This window comes from Peromyscus californicus, unplaced genomic scaffold, assembly GCF_007827085.1.
Source record: "Peromyscus californicus insignis strain IS unplaced genomic scaffold, ASM782708v3 Scaffold_1__1_contigs__length_55948999, whole genome shotgun sequence".
Classification (NCBI taxonomy): Eukaryota; Metazoa; Chordata; class Mammalia; order Rodentia; family Cricetidae; genus Peromyscus; species Peromyscus californicus.
This window is the reverse complement of record NW_026294492.1, coordinates 25,207,281-25,225,918: the sequence shown is the minus strand read 5'-3', so window position 1 is coordinate 25,225,918 and position 18,638 is coordinate 25,207,281. Positions and strand designations below refer to the sequence as shown.

The 18,638-nt window shown below is 41.7% G+C and overlaps 1 protein-coding gene across 14 annotated transcripts in view; it reads right to left on the bottom strand.

Moving 5' to 3' along the window:
* Ttc27 (tetratricopeptide repeat domain 27) overlaps positions 1 to 18,638 on the bottom strand; it is a 220,406-nt gene that overhangs the window by 102,881 nt on the left and 98,887 nt on the right. For all 14 annotated transcript variants that reach the window (XM_052746271.1, XM_052746272.1, XM_052746275.1 and 11 more), the window contains 3 exons: positions 10,004 to 10,168; positions 6,938 to 7,071; positions 2,398 to 2,510 (listed from right to left, as the gene is read on the bottom strand). In XM_052746271.1, the coding sequence (XP_052602231.1) occupies positions 2,398 to 2,510; positions 6,938 to 7,071; positions 10,004 to 10,168 (412 nt within the window). The remainder of the gene's footprint in view (positions 1 to 2,397; positions 2,511 to 6,937; positions 7,072 to 10,003; positions 10,169 to 18,638) is intronic.

Genomic DNA, 18,638 nt, shown 5'->3' with positions numbered 1-18,638 from the left:
ACATTCACATATCCCCAAATGTAATCAGTAATTACATCCAGATTACAGAGCCAAAAAACCAGCCAGGCGGTGGTGGCGCACGCCTTTAATCCCAGCACTCGGGAGGCAGAGCCAGGCAGATCTCTGTGAGTTCGAGGCCAGCCTGGTCTACAGAGCAAGTTCCAGGACAGGAGCAAAGCTACACAGAGAAACCCTGTCTCGAAAAAACAAAAACAAACAAACAGAGCCAAAAAACCTCAGTGAATGAGTGGACCAGGAATGATCCACATAAATATTCACTGTAATAGGAAAACTGAAAATAATCAAAACCTCCAAACGGAGAAAAGACCAACTGTGACATATCCACCCAGTGGAATGCTGCCCTACGGATTAAAGTGCAGCTACAGACTAGAACACAAACTACAGAAACACAACAGAGAGAGAAGTCAATCACAGCAAGCACAGGAAGACGAAAACACGCAAATGGAAGCCCTCAGCGTGCAGGGACCTAAAATGTAAGAGTAAACATATCTTTAAAGGCCAGAAAATGACAAACACAAAGCTTCGGGTAGCATGTTCTCTGAGAAGGGCAGAGTGAGGCAAGGAAAAAAGGCACAGGTTGAACTTTCGATGTCTGCAATCTCCTAGTTTACCACTTCCACTTGCTAAACGTGTAACCTAAACTCACGTATTACATACATTATTTTGCAAGCAAACATTACTCGTAGAGGAACGACAACAACCAGATGTGGTGGCTCACACCAGAAACCCCAGCACTCGGGAGGTTGACGCTGAAAGATGCTGCAGGGTAAGGCCCTGTCTCAAAAGGACTGTTTTAAAGGGCTGGAGAACTAGCTCAGTGGTTAAGAAAGAGCACCTGTTGCTCTTACAGAGGACCCGGGTTCTGTTCTCAACACCCACATGGTGGCTCACCTTGGTAACTCCAGTTCTAGGGGATCCCATACCCTCCTCTGACCTCATGGGCATCAGGTGTGCATGGAGTACATACACATAAATGCAAGAAAAAGTTATAAAATAATCTAAAACAATAAAATTTAAAAAGAATGAAAACAAATCCTATAAAATAGTACTACTTCCTTATGATTTTCAATATTAAAGATTTTATAAGCATGAAATGTTTACGTAAAAACTTTTAACTGAATCTGCTTAGGACTTTTATTATTTTTAATTGACTGTGTTTCATCATGTCGATATATGCATATGAGTACAGGTGCCTAAGGGGACAGAAGCATCAGATCGCCTGATGCTCCAGAAACTGGAGCTACAGACAGTTGTGAGCCACCTGATGTGCGTACTGAGAACTGAACTCAGGTCCTCTGAAACAGCAGCAAGTGCTCTTAAGCACTGAACCATCTCTCCAGCCCCTAGATTTTTTTTTGAGGCAGGTCTTGATCTATAGCCCTAGATGGTCTAGAATCCACTATGCAGTCTAAGCTGGCCCTGAACTCTGGGGAATGTGCCATATACTTGGCCTGCACCTGTTTTTATTGTCGGTGATAACAGAACAAAATAAATGGAAACAGAACTATGAAATCATTTAAAATGCACATGTATTCTGTCTGTCTGTCTGTCTGTCTGTCTCTCTCTCTCTCTCTCTCATAGTTATAGCACAAAGAAATTACGTAGCAAGCAACATGATCCACTTAACCCCTCAAGTCCTTCTCATCCTAAGACACCATGTTCTTTGAGTGAAAAGAGCATTAAAAAGTCATAAGACAGGGTAAGAACCTCACAGAAAATGATCAATGCCCATTTCTTCTGCAAAACTTCTAATGGTACAGTGGATAAAGAATACAGATGAGGAGAAATGCCAGAGGCTCACTAAAAAATGAGAAAGAATAAGAACTAACTGCCACAAATACATATTCTTGGAAGGAAAACAGTTATTCTCAGCTGGAGAAGTCGGACATGCAAGCATAAGGACTTGAGTTCAGACACCCAGCACCCAGATAAAAGCCATTTGTGTTCATGTGCATCTGGAACCCTAGTCCAAGGGGACAGAGACAGGATCCCCGGAGCTCACTGGGCAGTGAATAGGAGAGCACGAGGTTCAGTGAGAAACCCTGTCTCAAAAAAGATGATATGGAGAGAGCTGGTGAAAAACACCCACAGACCACCTCCAGCTTCTACAGGCAGCTTATACACACAGTCATTCTCACCTCTATTTAATATTTTATTAAAAAATCTACACCCAGTTGAAGGTAACCCAAGACATTTGCTCATAAAGAAAAGAGAAGAACAAGCTACAAACTCAACAGACTCTGAACCACAGATCCTTGAATTTGCTGCCCAAGAACTCTCCACCTACTGCACTGGGAGGTTCTGACGAAGAACTCCCCAGTCTCAGGGGAACAATGGTCAGGATGTTCAACACAGCCAAGTCAACCGTTAACATACCAGACTCCAAGGATGACAGCAAGTTCTTCAGCACACAGGTCAGGCATCTCAAACCGTTCACTGTCGGCTAACTTGATTTCATTCAGAACAGTATCATCGTTGAGCTCAAGATTCTGGTAGGACACAGAACCAAACCAAACCAAAACTGACATTTAATTCATTCATGCAACAAGACTTCGAAAGGAGATGACACTGATGTATGGAGTTTTTGGAGGGAGGCTGGGGTATATTATTTTTGTTTTGATTTACTTTGGAGTTTTTGTTTTTGTTTTGGTTAGTTTGGTCTGGCGTTTTGTTTGTCGTTTGTTTTTAAAACAGGGTCTCACTATGCAATCCTGGCTTGCCCAAACTCACTAGGTAGACCAAGCTAGCCTTAACCTCACAGGTTAACTGCCTGCCTCAGCCTCCTGAGTCCTAAGATTATGAAGGCATGGAGCACCATGTCCAGCTTAACATACCATTTTACTTTTTAAAGATGAAATAGTGTCTGAATATGGTCTTGTGAATACACAGTGGGAACGTAAGTTGTGAGAAGGTTTGCCATGTGCGCCTCAAGAACTCAGTGGAAATGACAAGGGCAGAGAGAATGACAGCTATCACCACGGACCCCATCTGCAAAAGCACCTCTGCTGCTATAATTCCCATACATTCTCTTGCTCATCCTTCTAATAATAATAATAAACAACAGATCTGAATGTCAAAAATACTACTAAAAATCCTTCTAAAGAAAATCATGCCAGGTGGTGGTGGTGCACGCCTTTAATCCCAGCACTCAGGAGACAAAGGCAGGCCAGTCTTTGAGTTCAAGGTCAGCCTGGTCTACAGAGCGAGTTCCAGGACAGCCAGGGCTACACAGAGAAACCTTGTCTCCAAAAACCAAAAAGGAAAAAAAAAAGACAGACAGACAGAGAGAAAATCATCAGAGAAAACCTTGGCAACCTTAGGATAGGCAAAAAGCCCCTCATTAAACAAATAACAAAAAAAAAGCAATTGGAGAAAAACAATATAGAAAACTATCAAATTAAAACTATCTGCTCGTAGGGAGGGGCTGTCCCTAATGCTTTTGGCTGCCATTTGGGAGCATGTTCCTCATACTGGGTCACCTTGCCCAGCCTTAATGCAAGGGGAGGTGCTGAGTCCTACCAAAACTTGACATGCTATGCTTTGTTGATGTCCATGGGAGGCCTGCTCCTTTCTGAACAAAAATGGATAAGGAGTAGATGGGAAGAAGGGAGCAGAGAGAAGGTGGGGGTGGAAATGGGAGGAGAAGAGGAGGTAGAAACTACAGTCAGGATGGAAAATAAATAAATAAATTTAATAAAAAATTTAAAATTAAAATTAAAAAAAAGAACTATCTGCTCTTGGAAAACACTATTGAGAAAATGAAGGCCAAGCTACAGATCCAAAGGATAGACTGTGAAGCAGGCATCTTAGAAGGGGCTCTGTGCTCGGCATGGTGGTGCAGGACCTTAATCCAGCACTAGACCAGGGAGGCAGAGCAGACAGATATCTCCGAATCCAAGGTCAGCCTGATCTAAATAGTGGTCCCAGGCTACCAACTGACACCCTGTCTCAAAAAGCAAAATTACCAGAAAAAGAAAAGCCAGGGCTGGAGTCAGGCGGTGGTGGCACACGGCTTTAGTCCCAGCACTTGGGAGGCAGAGCCAGGCAGATCTCTGTGAGTTCGAGGCCAGCCTGGGCTACAGAGTGAGTTCCAGGACAGGCTCCAAAGCTACACAGAGAAATCCTGTCTCGAAAAACAAACCAAAAAAAAAAAAAGAAAGAAAGAAAGAAAGAAAGAAAAAGCCAGGCTCAGCAGTTAAGAGGATCTAAGGGACTTTTAAGAGACCAAAGTTTGAGTTCCAGTGGCCATATCAGGAGATTCACAGCCTTCTGTTACTCCAGCTCCAGGGGATCTGATACTTCTGATCTCCACAGGCACCCACATTCACATGCACAAACCCACTGGCAGGCAGGAGGCAGACAGACAGACAGACAGACACACACACACACACACACACACACACACACACACACACACAATTTTAACAGAAGCTAGGAATATAATGATAACCTTAGACACTAAGGAACAACTGGTGTCTAGAATAATATAATGTACTCAATTTTAAAGTGCGTCAAATAAACATACACACACCATACACACATACATGAAAGACAACGTTTGTGTGCCTGGATTTCAGAACTAAATCTGTTCTGTGCCTAAAGACCACACTGCATTGGGCAATCTAAAGCTTAATGAGGGGCTTGGACAGGGCAGGGAAAAGAGAGGAGGAAATTAAGGATGCACACACTTATTACTCATTCCCTGACCATTGCTAATCCCGCAGCACACACACTGGCTCAGTCACAGCTCCACCCCTGAGGAAATAGTCAGATCCCGCATTTCTACATCACCAGCCTTTATTCACTCTCCTAGAATCAACAGCTGCTCCTTGCTAAAGTTACCACCAAAGCAAATAGTGAACTTGGAACCCACCCAGCATTCTTATCACAGGTTCTCCTCAGAATGAACTGAACGAGGGCTCCTCCCTGCTCCTCAGCCCCAGCCTCTTCCCTTGGCATTACTCTCCGAACAGAACAGAAATTTGGGACTCAGTGTACTTAAGGTAAATTTATTGATAGGTTTTCAAATGAAGCACACCAAAGCACAGGCACTAAAGACATTCAAATCAATAAAAGGACAATCAAAAGCTGTAGATGTGGGGCTGGAGAAAAGGCTCCATCGTGAAGAGCACAGGCTGATCTTTCTGAGGAACCAGGTGTGATTCCCAACACCCACATGGCAGCTCACAACAATCTGTAACTCCAGTTCCAGGGGATCCAATTCCCTCTTTTGGTTTCTGTGATCACTACCCATGTGCTACACAGATATATGTGCAGGCAAAATACCCATAAACATAAAATAAAATCTTTAAATAAATTTAATTAACAAATGAAACTGAGGGTATGGGAATCCCTGGAAAATAAAAATATGTTTGTAGCCTCCATGGAGGCAGTTGCACAGGCCTATGAGGTCAACCGTCCAAGAATCTCAAGTTCAACCCACAAGAAAAGAATTCATTAGACATGTCAAAAAGCATACTGAAGCACCACCAACCCAATAACGGCAGAGTAGAAGGCAGATTGTAAAATGAGAGAAAAGGAAGCCTGGTTATTAGTTTATGTGTGTAGAAGAAGCCAGAGAAATGTCAAGTCTGGATGTTAGAAAATATCCACAAAGACAAAAGTAAAGGGACTAATATAGAGCTAGGTGTGGTGGCTCCCACCTAGACTCCCAGTACAGGGAGCAGATGGAGCCCTGAGTGAAGTCCTGAGAATCCTGACATGTGCACAGACATGCCAAGGACTCCAAGGCCTCAGACCCACAGGAAGCTGGCAATATGGGCCAGGCCCAGAAGGAACGGCAAAGCTTTCCGAGGGGGTCCAAGTGCAAGTGTCAATGGACAACTGATCAGTGTGTGCAGGAATCATCAACTGCCCCTTCTTGCTCCTGATGTTCACAGCCTGGACTAGTCACCTACAGCCTTCCTCCCCAGACTAGCTAAGCACTCCCCAACCCCATGCTGCACCTTATGAGCACAATGCAGTTCCAGGTTCCAGAGGGAGCAGACTCCTGCCTGTACTCAGCTTTACTCTATGTGTGTCTGTATGTCTCCATCCCTTCAACACCCCAATCAGGGTTCCACGACCCAAGCCACTTAGGAGGCTGAAGCAGGAGAGCAGGAGATAGGCCAACCCTGGTTATACAGCTACATCCTGCTTCAAAAGGCAAAAAACCAAATAAACAGATTTGAGAGCAGCTACTCTGTCTTTTATATGTCAGGGGGCAATGTAGTGGCACTGCTAACTCATGACTGCGCCACTGTAGGGGAACTGTGCTGTGTGACTGTGGGTGCAGTGTGGCAGATGTGTGACTGTGTGACTGTGTGACTGCGGGTGCAGTGTGGCAGATGTGTGACTGTGTGACTGTGTGACTGCGGGTGCAGTGTGGCAGCTGTGTGACTGTGTGACTGTGGGTGCAGTGTGGCAGATGTGTGACTGTGTGACTGTGTGACTGTGGGTGCAGTGTGGCAGCTGTGTGACTGTGTGACTGTGTGACTGCGGGTGCAGTGTGGCAGCTGTGTGACTGTGACTGTGGGTGCAGTGTGGCAGCTGTGTGACTGTGTGACTGCGGGTGCAGTGTGGCAGCTGTGTGACTGTGTGACTGCGGGTGCAGTGTGGCAGCTGTGTGATTGTGTGACTGTGGGTGCAGTGTGGCAGCTGTGTGACTATGTAACTGTGGGTGCAGTGTGGCAGATGTCCTCCCCCATGATGGAATGTGTCCTTTCAAACTCTAAGCCAGAATAGATCCTTCCCTCCTTGAAAACTTGTCAGAGAAAAATCCTGATAATTTTGACCTAGAAATGAGGACAGAGAACTTAACAAGGGTTCTCACGCAGTCTCTTCTCATCCACTCAGTTTCTGGGATAGTCCCCTCCCGATACTATGTTATTCAACTACATAACTCTGACCAACCTACCTTGGTTAAGTATTCCTGGGGGGTGGGTGCTGGGCTGAACTCACGACCGGAAGGGACGTCCTCTTCTCTCCTGACATCTAGAATCAGCTGTGCCACGTAATTTTCCTGGAATCGTGTCCTTTTTCCCAAAGCTCCTGAAAATTAAAATAAAATCCTACCTGTAGATCTGCCAAGTCAGATTTATAGTACAATCGTGATGACTAATATTTTCAGAATGGTTTTCTCCATTCATGTATGAGAAACTTGAGACCCAGTGACATTAAAAATGACTTCCTGAAGCCAAGGAATTAAGGTGCCAAGACTCAAACCCAGGATTTCTGACACTAGATTCTCAATCTCAATCCCTATTTTTGCTTATTTTTTAGTCTCTTCTGAAAAAAGTGACTTATTAAGTATTGCATACACACACATACATACTATATCCACAAATGTGTATATGAAATGATATCATCCATGGAAACACAGAGGTGAACACTCATCATCACTAGCTCAGGATCACAGGCTCCTCCACATTAAAGCCAGCACGCAGTTACTGCCTCAGCTTCTGAGACCAGGCAAGCACTCCATCTGGCTTCATACGATACCAGGATTTTTTCTTTATGTCTCTGAAATAATATGCTGCAGAAGAGCTATTTTCAGACCACTTTGAAGAGAAGCAAAGTTTCAACATCCACTCTCTGGAAAATGTGGGATTACGAAGACTAGCCTAAGAAATCCGCTTCCTATACTGAGATGACTCTGTCTCTGAGTTACTGTCATCCCCGTAAACACGTCATGCTCTAGATGGCCACCAAAGTGGCTTAACAGCTCCCTTTTTTATAGTAAGTCCAGAGCTGGGTGGAAAAAAAAATCATAATCTGGGTCTCATTTTTTATATGGGAGCACACTTCTATTTCTAAGTTCTTCACCTCAACTTTGGGAAAAAATAAAAAACTGTAATAGCTATTAAATATACTACCAGTTAAAGCTGAATATACAAAGCACTGTGTCATTAATATTTAAATAATCCCCCAAAAGTCTCCTAGAAAAAAAATATTTGAAAAAAAATCACAAGTTCATTACAAGTAACTATATTTTCAAATACAGACAAGACTCCAAGTTATTCATGGCAGTGTTCCAAAAACTATAAACTAGATAGTAATAACTTTTCTCACACAAACAATGTAATAAAAGAAGGCTAAGATCCCATAGAGCCATATTTGAGTCACAGTACAGCTAGAGGATTTTATCAATTAACATTGACTCGATAAGAAACATAGAACACTGGGGCTGAGAACAGACCTATGAGATGATCCAGGCCTAGCATGGGACAATTGTGTCAGTCACTGAATGCACAGGCAGGCGTCATTAGTTCATTCATACTGAACGTCAACTATACTGAAACAGATTGGGGATAGAGAGGCACACGGTACAAAGCACTCAGAAGAGACAACAGAGGATTCAGGAGAAATTCTGTAACTCATTCATTCTTTCAGCATCCACATACAGTGAACGTCTGTACAGCTTCAGAGACTGACCTAACTAGGGAGAGGAGGAGGGATAAAGAAAATGACAGACGCATGGACACAAAAGCTGGGATCAGACGATCTGGGCTCTAGGATGCAGAAGCCCTGGCACCCTGGATGCTCAGCATGTTTGTTATATACAGTTGGGAGGTAGGGTCGCTATAAACAGATAAACGAGGAAGTGGGGTTATTATATACAGCTGAACGAGGAGGCAGGGTTATTAAATACAGCTGAACAAGGAGGAGGGGTTATATACAGATAAACTGAGAGGCAAGGTTATTATATACAGATAAACAGAGAGGCAAGGTTATTACATACAGCTGAACAGGAGACAAGGTCATTATATACAACTGAACAAGGAGGCAGCCTCAGCTACTCTGGGTAGGCACAGGCTCTGTAGGGGAGCAGTCCGCAAGCTGTAAACATCTGGGCAGAGAAAGCGACAGTGGACATTTTCTGCACACATGGTCAACAGTCACACTAGGACTTGAGGAAGGCTTTGCTATTGCTCTGAGCCTCACCTGGGGAAGACTTTGCCATCCCCATGGGGCTGAGGCATTAGTCCCTAACATGGCTGTGCCCTTGTCAAATAATATACATTGACTCATTCCCTCAGAACTTACTTGTTCCCTACAATATTGAGTGCTACTATGTTTCAGATGGTATTCTCATTCTCTCTGTTTTTTTATTTGTTTATTTGATTTTATTTTGGCTTTTCAAGACAGGGTTCCCCTGTGTAGCTCTCTCTGGCTGTCTTGGAACTTGCTCTGTAGACCAGGCTGGCCTTAAACTCAGAGGTCCACCTGCCTCTGCCTTCCAGTGCTGAGATTAAAGGTGTGCACCACCACGCAGGGCTCAGACAGTACTCTCAACCACTAAAGACACACCTAAGAAATGCAATAGAGTGCAACAAAGCAGGATGGAGACAACAGGAGGCATTTACAGGAATGGGCAATGCACGGGGCGGGCTAAACTGGAAGAGTCAGGAATGGCTCCCAAGGTTCACACCAGAACCAAATGGTCTAAGGTCCATTTATGTACTACTGGCTGCTATTACTACCAAATATTTCACTAGCTTAGAACGAGGAATGGACTCTATGAAAAAAAAAAAAGCATGTAACTCCAAATTTGTTTGAAAATATAAACTTTAAATAAAATCTTTTAAATGTATTGTGAAATAAAAAATCGGCAGGCTCTAAAATTTAAATACTAGACCAAGTACGGTAGAGCATCCCAAATTCCAACACTAAAGAGACTAAGATAAGAGTATCGAGAGTTCAAGGCCTGCTGAGCTACATAAAGAAAACCTAGAAATGGAAAGTTATAAATGCAGCCCAACAAGTTTGCTTTTTATCCTGTGATCAGTCTAGTTCTACATTAAAAATAATAATAATAATAATAACCAAAAGGAATGGAGATGGCTCAGGCAATAAAGGATATGTCTCACAACCAAAAAGACAAAAAAAAAAGGCAAATGCCAAAATACAATACAAACTGCCAACATACATACTGGCTTTATTGTAAAATTAAATCAATTACCCATGAAAAGTCAAGTCTTACCTGTCAGAGCAACCTGTAACCTGCTGATGTCTTTAGCAATATTGAACCGATCTTTTGCTTCTTTATATTCATAATAATATAAAAATACATGTGCACATTCCAGATGGAACTGAATAGCTAAAAGTCGGCCTGAATCACCTTCAAATAAATTCTCTAGTTTCATCACTGTGAGACAAAAGATGAAGCATTAAAAATTAAGATGAGTGAATGTAGAGTCCCAAAGTATTAAAGTATACATTGCACGGTTTAAGTTTTGAAGAACCTTAAACACATAAAAGAACACAAACACAACAGTAGTTAACAGCTAGCATTCTCTGAGCACTTATACGCTCCAAATAGACAGTTAAGACTACACACACAGTCTTAGGAGATGCTCTTCATAGCACTGATCCCTCCTAGGTGCCTGTCTTAACCATCCTATAAAAACATGGCCAGAAATATGGGAACACAAGATGTTGATACGAGGTGTAAAACCAACATGAAAACTAAACACTATGGAAAATCTGAAGAAAGGGTAATTAGCTGAGTTCATTTCATAGAAAATATAAACTTTCTCCCTTAAGAATGGAAACATACATGCATGTGAAAATGAGTATCAAATAGGCTCCTACACATACATCACATATACACACCACACATACACACACACACACACACACACACACACACACACACACACACACACATGCAGACATGCAAACAAATTAGTGTAATGTAATTTTTAAAATTTTTAAATAAATAAAGCAAGGGAGAACAATAACTTAGCAACAAAACATCTGAGATAAAATGACTATCAAGATTAATTACATATACTAAAGAGCATAGTACTATTACACACACTGGGGTTCAAGATTTCTCATATAGCAGGATGTTCATCCAACTGGTACCCCAAAACAGCATTCTCTACTACACATCCTTGACATGCTGTTCTCTAAACTGTTTTCAGCAATGGCTTCGTCAGCTTTTGACAAAGCAGTCTGTCAGAATGAATGCCGAATGAAAGCATGAGAAGTGTGCTTCAAGCTTCCGAACGCAGGTGACGGTTTTCCAACATTCAAGCTGAGAGAGAAGTCTACCTCACTGAGAACAAGAACTACTGAAAGGAAAATAGTCTATAACTCCTGCAGTCAGTATACTGCTGTCACACAACTGCAGTAGGGCTCAGAGACAACTGAAATATGTGGCATGACCAACCACACTGACCAAGTCTACCCCAGGTAAAAACTGTGAGATTCGCATTGTGATTTCACCTACGGTAAATAAATCAGAGTCACCTTATGATAAAGACAGCTCCCCAAGCTGCTCCATCCTTTCCTGCACAATCCTGGACCTCCACTGCCCACCAGACTTCCTCTACTCTAGCCACAATGACTTTCCTTTGGACCTTCAGGCCAATTATACTCTCTCAGGTCAGGGAGCCTTTATGGTTTACAAAAGTCCAGGTTTCTGCATCAGTGATAAAGTCAGCTGTCTATCAAGTCTATCCCATCATCCACACACTAAAAAGACAGAATCTCACGTAGTTCAGGCTGGCCTCAAACTCTTTTAGTTAAGAATGATCCTGAACTCCTTCAGCTCCTAACCTTCACTCCTCCACCTCCCAAATGCTGGTATTACAGGCATGTGCCACCACGCCAAGTTTATGAGGTGCTGGGGATTATATAAACGCTTGGGCAAGCACTCTACCAATGCACCTACATCTCCAACTCCACTACACAATCTTTACCCAAGTCTACTATAACTGGAAAATCTAGCTGTGGGCGGGAGGGATAGCTCAGCCGTTAAAGGCTAGGCTCACAACCAAAACTGTAAGAGTGGTTCCCAGCACCCACAGCTGTCCCTCCAGTTACCAAAAAAAAACCTAGCTGTACCACTACCAAAAAAATCTGGAAAAAAAAGTGGGTTTTGTAACTTATTGGGGGAGGGGAGGTGACCTGACTTCACTTGGCAGCAAAATTTGACATGAATGAGAAAATGGAACTAAACTTCCAGACGACATCAAAACGCAAGACAGGGGACGGGTGCAAATTTGGTGATTTGCTACTTTTGGAAACCAGGTCCTGCCTCCTTCCCTGAAAGTCTACCTTCTAGGATCAAAATTTGGCAGAAAAAGAAGGGAAGCTGTCCAAAGGTTTCATGTCTGTCAACGGAGCACTAGGTGAATTATTCACATATTACAATACTATAAATAAACAGTAATGGGATTCACACGTAAGGTACAGCGGTGCATATCAATAGTCCCAACTAAACAGGAGGTTGAGGCAGGAGGACCACATGAACACAGGGGTTCAAGACCTGCCAGAGTCAAGAGAAACTGTGTCCAGAGGGATAAAAGGCTCTAAGTGAAAACTTAATAAAAGCATTAACTAACAGTAACAGTAAAAAGCAGTAAGCAGCAGTAAAAACCTGGAATCTACTATAGTTAGTGCTCAAAAATGTATAGTTAGTGTGAACAAATAAAGCCTGCCCAAAGTGGCCTAACAAGTCAGAAACCCAAGGTCCTCAAATTCTAACTCCTACCTCCCTGTTCAACCCCATCACCTAACACCCTCATTCTGCTCTAGCCATTCTGAATACTGGAACTGCCAACTCCACAGCTATGCCCCAAGTCTGTGGTCCTTGGTATACACACCGCACTCCCGATCTAAGTCTGCCAGCCAACATTCCTAGTTGTTCCTCAAGATTTAATCCAAATAGCGACTACCTGATAAAACTTCTGACATCAGAAGTTCAAACTAATCACATCGTCTAGCTTGTGTTTTCCTACCAGTATTTCAGACTCTAACTCACCAAGTTCACTGATATCCACAGCACCTAGCACACAGTCATTCAAACAAGTCTTTTTAGGTCTGGAGATGGGCTCAGGGGTTAAGACAGTATGCTGGCTTACAAAGGACCTGAGTGAAGGGCATGGCGCTTTGAGTATAAACCCAGCATTCAGTAGGCTGAAAAAAAAGGATCACAAAGTTTTGGGCCAGCCTGATTTATACAGTAAGCTTGAGGCCATCTAAACTACAATGCAAGATTCCACCTTTAATTTTTTTTTAATCCACTTATTTTATACCCACTGCTAAATGACCCTCAGCTCTACCTCACAGAGTTACAAGGAGTATGCTAACTATCATGGCTAAAAACTTGGAGCTGCACTTGGTGTGGTGTGCAGAGAGAAATGTTAGCTATACTATTACTAGCTACTAAAATCTGGACCAGAATTCTCTTTGAGAAAAGCAGTGGGAATAGAGAGAGGGTTTGAAGCTGGGAAGCCCAGGCCATGGTTCTGTTGCTGAAGCAACTTCCCTGAGTCTTGACTTTGCCAAATGAGCTAGCTAGACAAGACGATCTCCACAGGGCCTTTCCAAACCAAAGACTTCAGACAAGGATAACTGGTACAGGAATGGAAACGGAGATAGATATGGAACCCTTGGGCAAGAACTAACAAGATTCAAGAACCAGCTGGATATGCAGACAATGGAAGACACTGAGTCAACTGTGAAAAAAGATTTCAGCTCTAGAAGACTCAGGCTTAAATAAAAGAGGGGCATGCTGATCCAATAGACATACATTTATTATTTTAATACTATGTTAAGTTCTCTGTGGAAATTCATATTCATGGCCTTCTGGACAAAATGTCAATCAGTAAATATAAAACATGAGCTAAAACCAGAATCTCTCCCCATGAGATTTTTTTAATGCTGTGTTAAAATGATATATTTAATAACATATTTCAAATTACTAAAAAATATTTTAATCCCTGAATACATCAGTCTTTGGCTGTGAGAACAACCTAACCAGGGTCACACGGCTGCTGGGAGAAGACACTATAGAACTTGCTCACAAAGTATTTTCACCTGTTTCTTCTTAGGCAGTGACTTCATGAGTTCATCTTCAAACTGCAATATTCCACCTCATGCCCTACATGCAGTGCATTTTCAGTATCTGATCCAAAAACAACTGCTGTGGGCCTGGAAGTGGTCTCTACAGAACTGTGGTTGCATTCAGTACAACCTCCCAAAGAATGCCCCATGCTGTGCTGGGGAACATACTTTTCAAGCCTCTAACCTACTCCTTTCATAAATGTGATGGGCCCAGTGAAGTGATGCTGCGGCTGCCATAGGCTCTGCCTCACTGCATTTCACTGATGGAACACTCCTGGACAAGAGTAAGACGATCTCAGCTGGTCCCAAAACCCTCTGCTTATGTCTCACAAGCTGAAAAAATTCCTGCCAACTTTTGATGAACCTTCAAGGGCAATATTTCAAATATAACATTCTTCTCAGGACATTGAATGGTATCTCAGTTATAACTAACTGGTCAATATTTGGGTCAGATCCAAGAATAAAATATTTTTTAAATAAAATTACTTATGAAATATTACAGACTAATTTAAATATGGCTAAAATGTCTAATTATGTCAAATCACCAATTTGTGACTAAAGTGAAAAATGTTGATTACCCAAGAAGATCATGTTGTGAAATATTATTTTAACTATGCAAAGATGTGTTACTTAGTTTATGCTACAGAATATTACTTTAACTGTGCAAAGATATGCTACTTCTGTTTATGCTGCATTTGTTTAATTATGAAAAGACATGTTGCGTTTGTTTTACTGTGCCTGCCTATGGCATCTGACTGGTCTAATAAAGAGCTGAACAGCCAATAGCTAGGCAGAAGAGGGACAGGCGAGGCTAGCAGGAAGAGAGAATAAATAGGAGGAGAAATCTAGGCTCGAGGGAGTAAAGAACGAGAGAAGAGGAGGAGAGAATGAGGGACATGCCTGGGCCAAGACGCCAGGCAGATGTCAGCCAGCCTGACCAGAGAAGCAGTGAAAGTAAGATACACAGAAGTAACAAAGGTAAACAGCCCCAAGGCAAAATGCAGATAAAGAGAAACAGGCTAATATACGTTAAAAGAACCAGCCAGAAATGAGCCTAAGCTAGGCTGAGCTTTCAAAACTAATAATAAGTCTCTGTGTCATGATTTGGGAGCTCGTTAGTGGCCCAAAAGAAAAAGCCTGGTACAAGAGCAACATAAAAGTACTTGGTTGCAGGACAAAGCAAATGATGTGCTTGAATCCACTGCAGAAACACCACAGGCCACTGAGGATGAGTCACCTAGAGTCAGATTTCTAGTTATCTCAGTTAACCATTCCTGATTTTGAACAGAATTTTAACTTCTAGAAAAAAACTAACTCCCTCTAAAACATACCATATGGTTCTAACCTCTCAAAAAGATTGTGTTCTCTCCCCTCGATAATGAAGGGTATTCCTTACAAAGATTAGTCACAAGATATGGTACAGATTTGGCAATAAATACAAGGTGTATATAATAAGGGACAATATGGAAGGGGAATAAATGGAACTTTATAAAAACTACACCAAATTAGGTTTGCTTTAAAAACAAAAACAACTCCTAGTAACAACACCTGGCCTTTCTCTCCAACCATCAATCTTCCACAAAAGCATACTGAAGTGTAAGAAATTAAATAACAGCCTTTGGAGTGCAATGCAATGGCCATTTTACAAAATTAAACAGTGGAGTGGGTTCTCACAGAATTTTGTTTCAAATGCTATCCTTGTCTTCCAGGAAAACCATCTATGACATTCAACGCATCCCTGGCTTCATGAACTAACTACAAGGCTGTTCCCTTGCACTGCTCTTTCACAGAGAAACCTCACTTCATTTCAAAACCATAATGGTATAAACCAGGAAAGACCAAGTTTACATAGTTCTCGCTTGCTAAAAACAGAAGATAACACACTGTCTGATAAATGGGTACTATGCCTCATTTTTTCCAAGCTTCATCTTATCCTCCATTCTGAAGAGAATGTCACACCTAAGCAGCACTATTGAGAAGATTCGAAGGCCACACATTAACGTAGGACCCGTTTTTCCCATAACTTCTATGATTCAATTAACTCAGAAACCTTTAAGGAGACGGAGGACAGTCATTCCCAGAGATCAGCACCACAACAACACCCCCCCCACCCCAAATTTGCTAGCTGTTAAATATACAGGTGTCTGCTGCTGTCATTCCACGTTATCCAAAGGCATTACCTACTTTATAGTCTAGGCACTACCCTAAGTAGAAACAAGTAAGCCAAGTTCTTTTAAAAAGAAAAAAAAAAACTGTTCAGTTTTTGTTACTTAAAAAAATATTATCAAGGTTAGAGAGATGGCTGCTGAGTGGTTAAGGGCACTGGCTGCTCTTCCAAAGGACCCAGATTCGATTCCCAGCACCCACATGGCAGCTCATAACCTTCTGTAACTCCAGTTCCAGAGGATCCAATGCCCTCTTCTGACCTATGAGGATACCTCACACATGTGGTGTATGTATATACATGTAGACAAAACTCCCATGCATAGATTCATTTAAATATGTACTACTGTACAGAAAAGCAAATTAATTGGTTTTGGCTTTGTTATTTGGTTTTGAGGCAAGATCTCACTATATTGTCCAAGTTAGGACAGAACTTTTTATGCTCAAGAGATTATCTTGCCTCAATCCACAACGGTACTCCAGGTCCATACCACTATATTAATCTGCTATCTCAACTCAGGTATAAGTTCCAGGGCAGAATAACTGTTAACATATATACAACACTTTAAGTTCTTGTGGTTCTTGTGGTTTAATATTCTGTTACTTGTTCCACATATTGACATCACCTAAAATCCTCAAAAAACATAAAGACCTGGTACAAACACATAAATAAATCAATTTTTATACTGACTGAATGTATTTCCTTACTTTCTTTTTAAATCATGCATAGATGTCCATTTTATCTAAGTTAGCATATGCTTATGTATTTCTGTCCTAGAATAAAACAAAAATTGGGAAATTAGTTTTAACCAATCACCTAGTTTGGTAAAATTACTATGAACACTACAATCCTGCCCACTACATGCTAGCCTGTTGTGTGATATTTTGATTGCATTCTGATGCTCTGGAGACTGACAAAAAAGTTTGTTTTGAATCAGAGAGCAGAGCTAGCTACTAGCTGACCAAAATTAACCATAGAGGTTTGGAGGACTGATGACAGATAGACACAGCAAGTAGTAGGGTAGGACTGACAGAGGGTCCTGACCCTTATGGATGGATGAACAGGAGAGAGAGGAGGTCACTGGTCACTTTGATGTCGCTCTGCTCATTCAGGTTCTTACCCCAATATCTGACTCCCGAGTTTTTATTGTTAAAAAATAATTAAATAAATGCATCTCTAGCCTAGCTTATTAATATACAGATCCTTGAAGGTGACAGGCTCCAAAAAATCCAAGAGATTCCTGCAGTTATGATAGATGCCTTCATGAATAATCAGTGTCTCCACCAAAGCTATGGCAACCACCACTTCCTTGACTCCTACTAAACACATCCACACACACATTCACATCCACACTACATTCAAGACATGAAAGAATATGGGCCTTGGAACTGAGCACAGCTAAAATCAAACCTCAGAAATCCATTACTAAGCTCAAGTTCATTTGTATTTAAGTACTCTTTCACACCAAAAGGTTTGCTTTTGCTTTTGTTTGGCAATTTACGATTTTATTTTTCATTTTAATTACACACACACACACACACACACACACACACACACACACACACACACACACACACGTACGTGAGTATATGCATGTCAGTGTAGGTATCTGTAGAGACCAGAAGAGACTATCGGATCTCTGTGAGCGGCCACTGTATAGTGGAAACTGACTTCAGGTCCTCTGGAAGAGCAGCCAGGGCTCTTAACCACTGAGCCATCTCTCCGGCCATGTTCAGCAATCTTTGCAAGAAAAGTTGCTCTGTAAGCAAAGGGAGCCTGGGAGCAAGTGTCAAGGTGCCGGAAGCTCTCCTCTTCTCGAAGGCTTTCCTAGGAAACGTGAGAGGAGCCAACGGCAGCGCAGTGGCAAACATGGCTGCTTTGCAACTCTGGGAAATTTCAGTTGTGTTTTAGGAGAATTTCTGTTCAACATCATAAACTATTAAAACAATAAAACAAATGTAAACCTGCCTCCTGCTGTCAACCTCAGTAAAATGTATGTTCTATCAAATGTTTTTAAAATTAAGCTTTTCTTCTGGTTCTCCATAGGAAATAAAACAATTTCCTAACCTGGGTATAATTTAGCTTAATTTACTTCAGCTCCAGTTAAGCCTTTTAAAAATGATAATAATAAGTGAAGTTTATGCTTGTTTCTAATACAATTTCTTACACTAAAAAACAGAAGAAGATATTAAAATATCTTTACGTATTTTTGTGATAAAAATAACAGTAACCTACCTGGGCAGACTAGCATACACCTTTAATTCCAGTATGCAGGAGGCAGGAGTTGGCAAATCTCTGAGTTTGAGACCAGCCTGCTCTATATAGTGAGGTCCTCTCTCTAAACAAATAAATGAATAAATGAGAGTGACCTACATAGAGTGCCTCATCTTTCTAAGCAGGTAATAGAAACCAAACTGATCGTCTTTTTTTTTTTTTCTTTTTTAAGACAGTCTAATTATGTAGCAATGGCTGCCCTAAAACTCATCATGCTGACCAGGCTGCTTAAACTCACAGAGATCCCCCTGTCTCTGCCTACTAATCCTCTGAGCCGGGACTAAAGGTATATTCACCATGCCTTGCATGCCCTTGTTTCTTT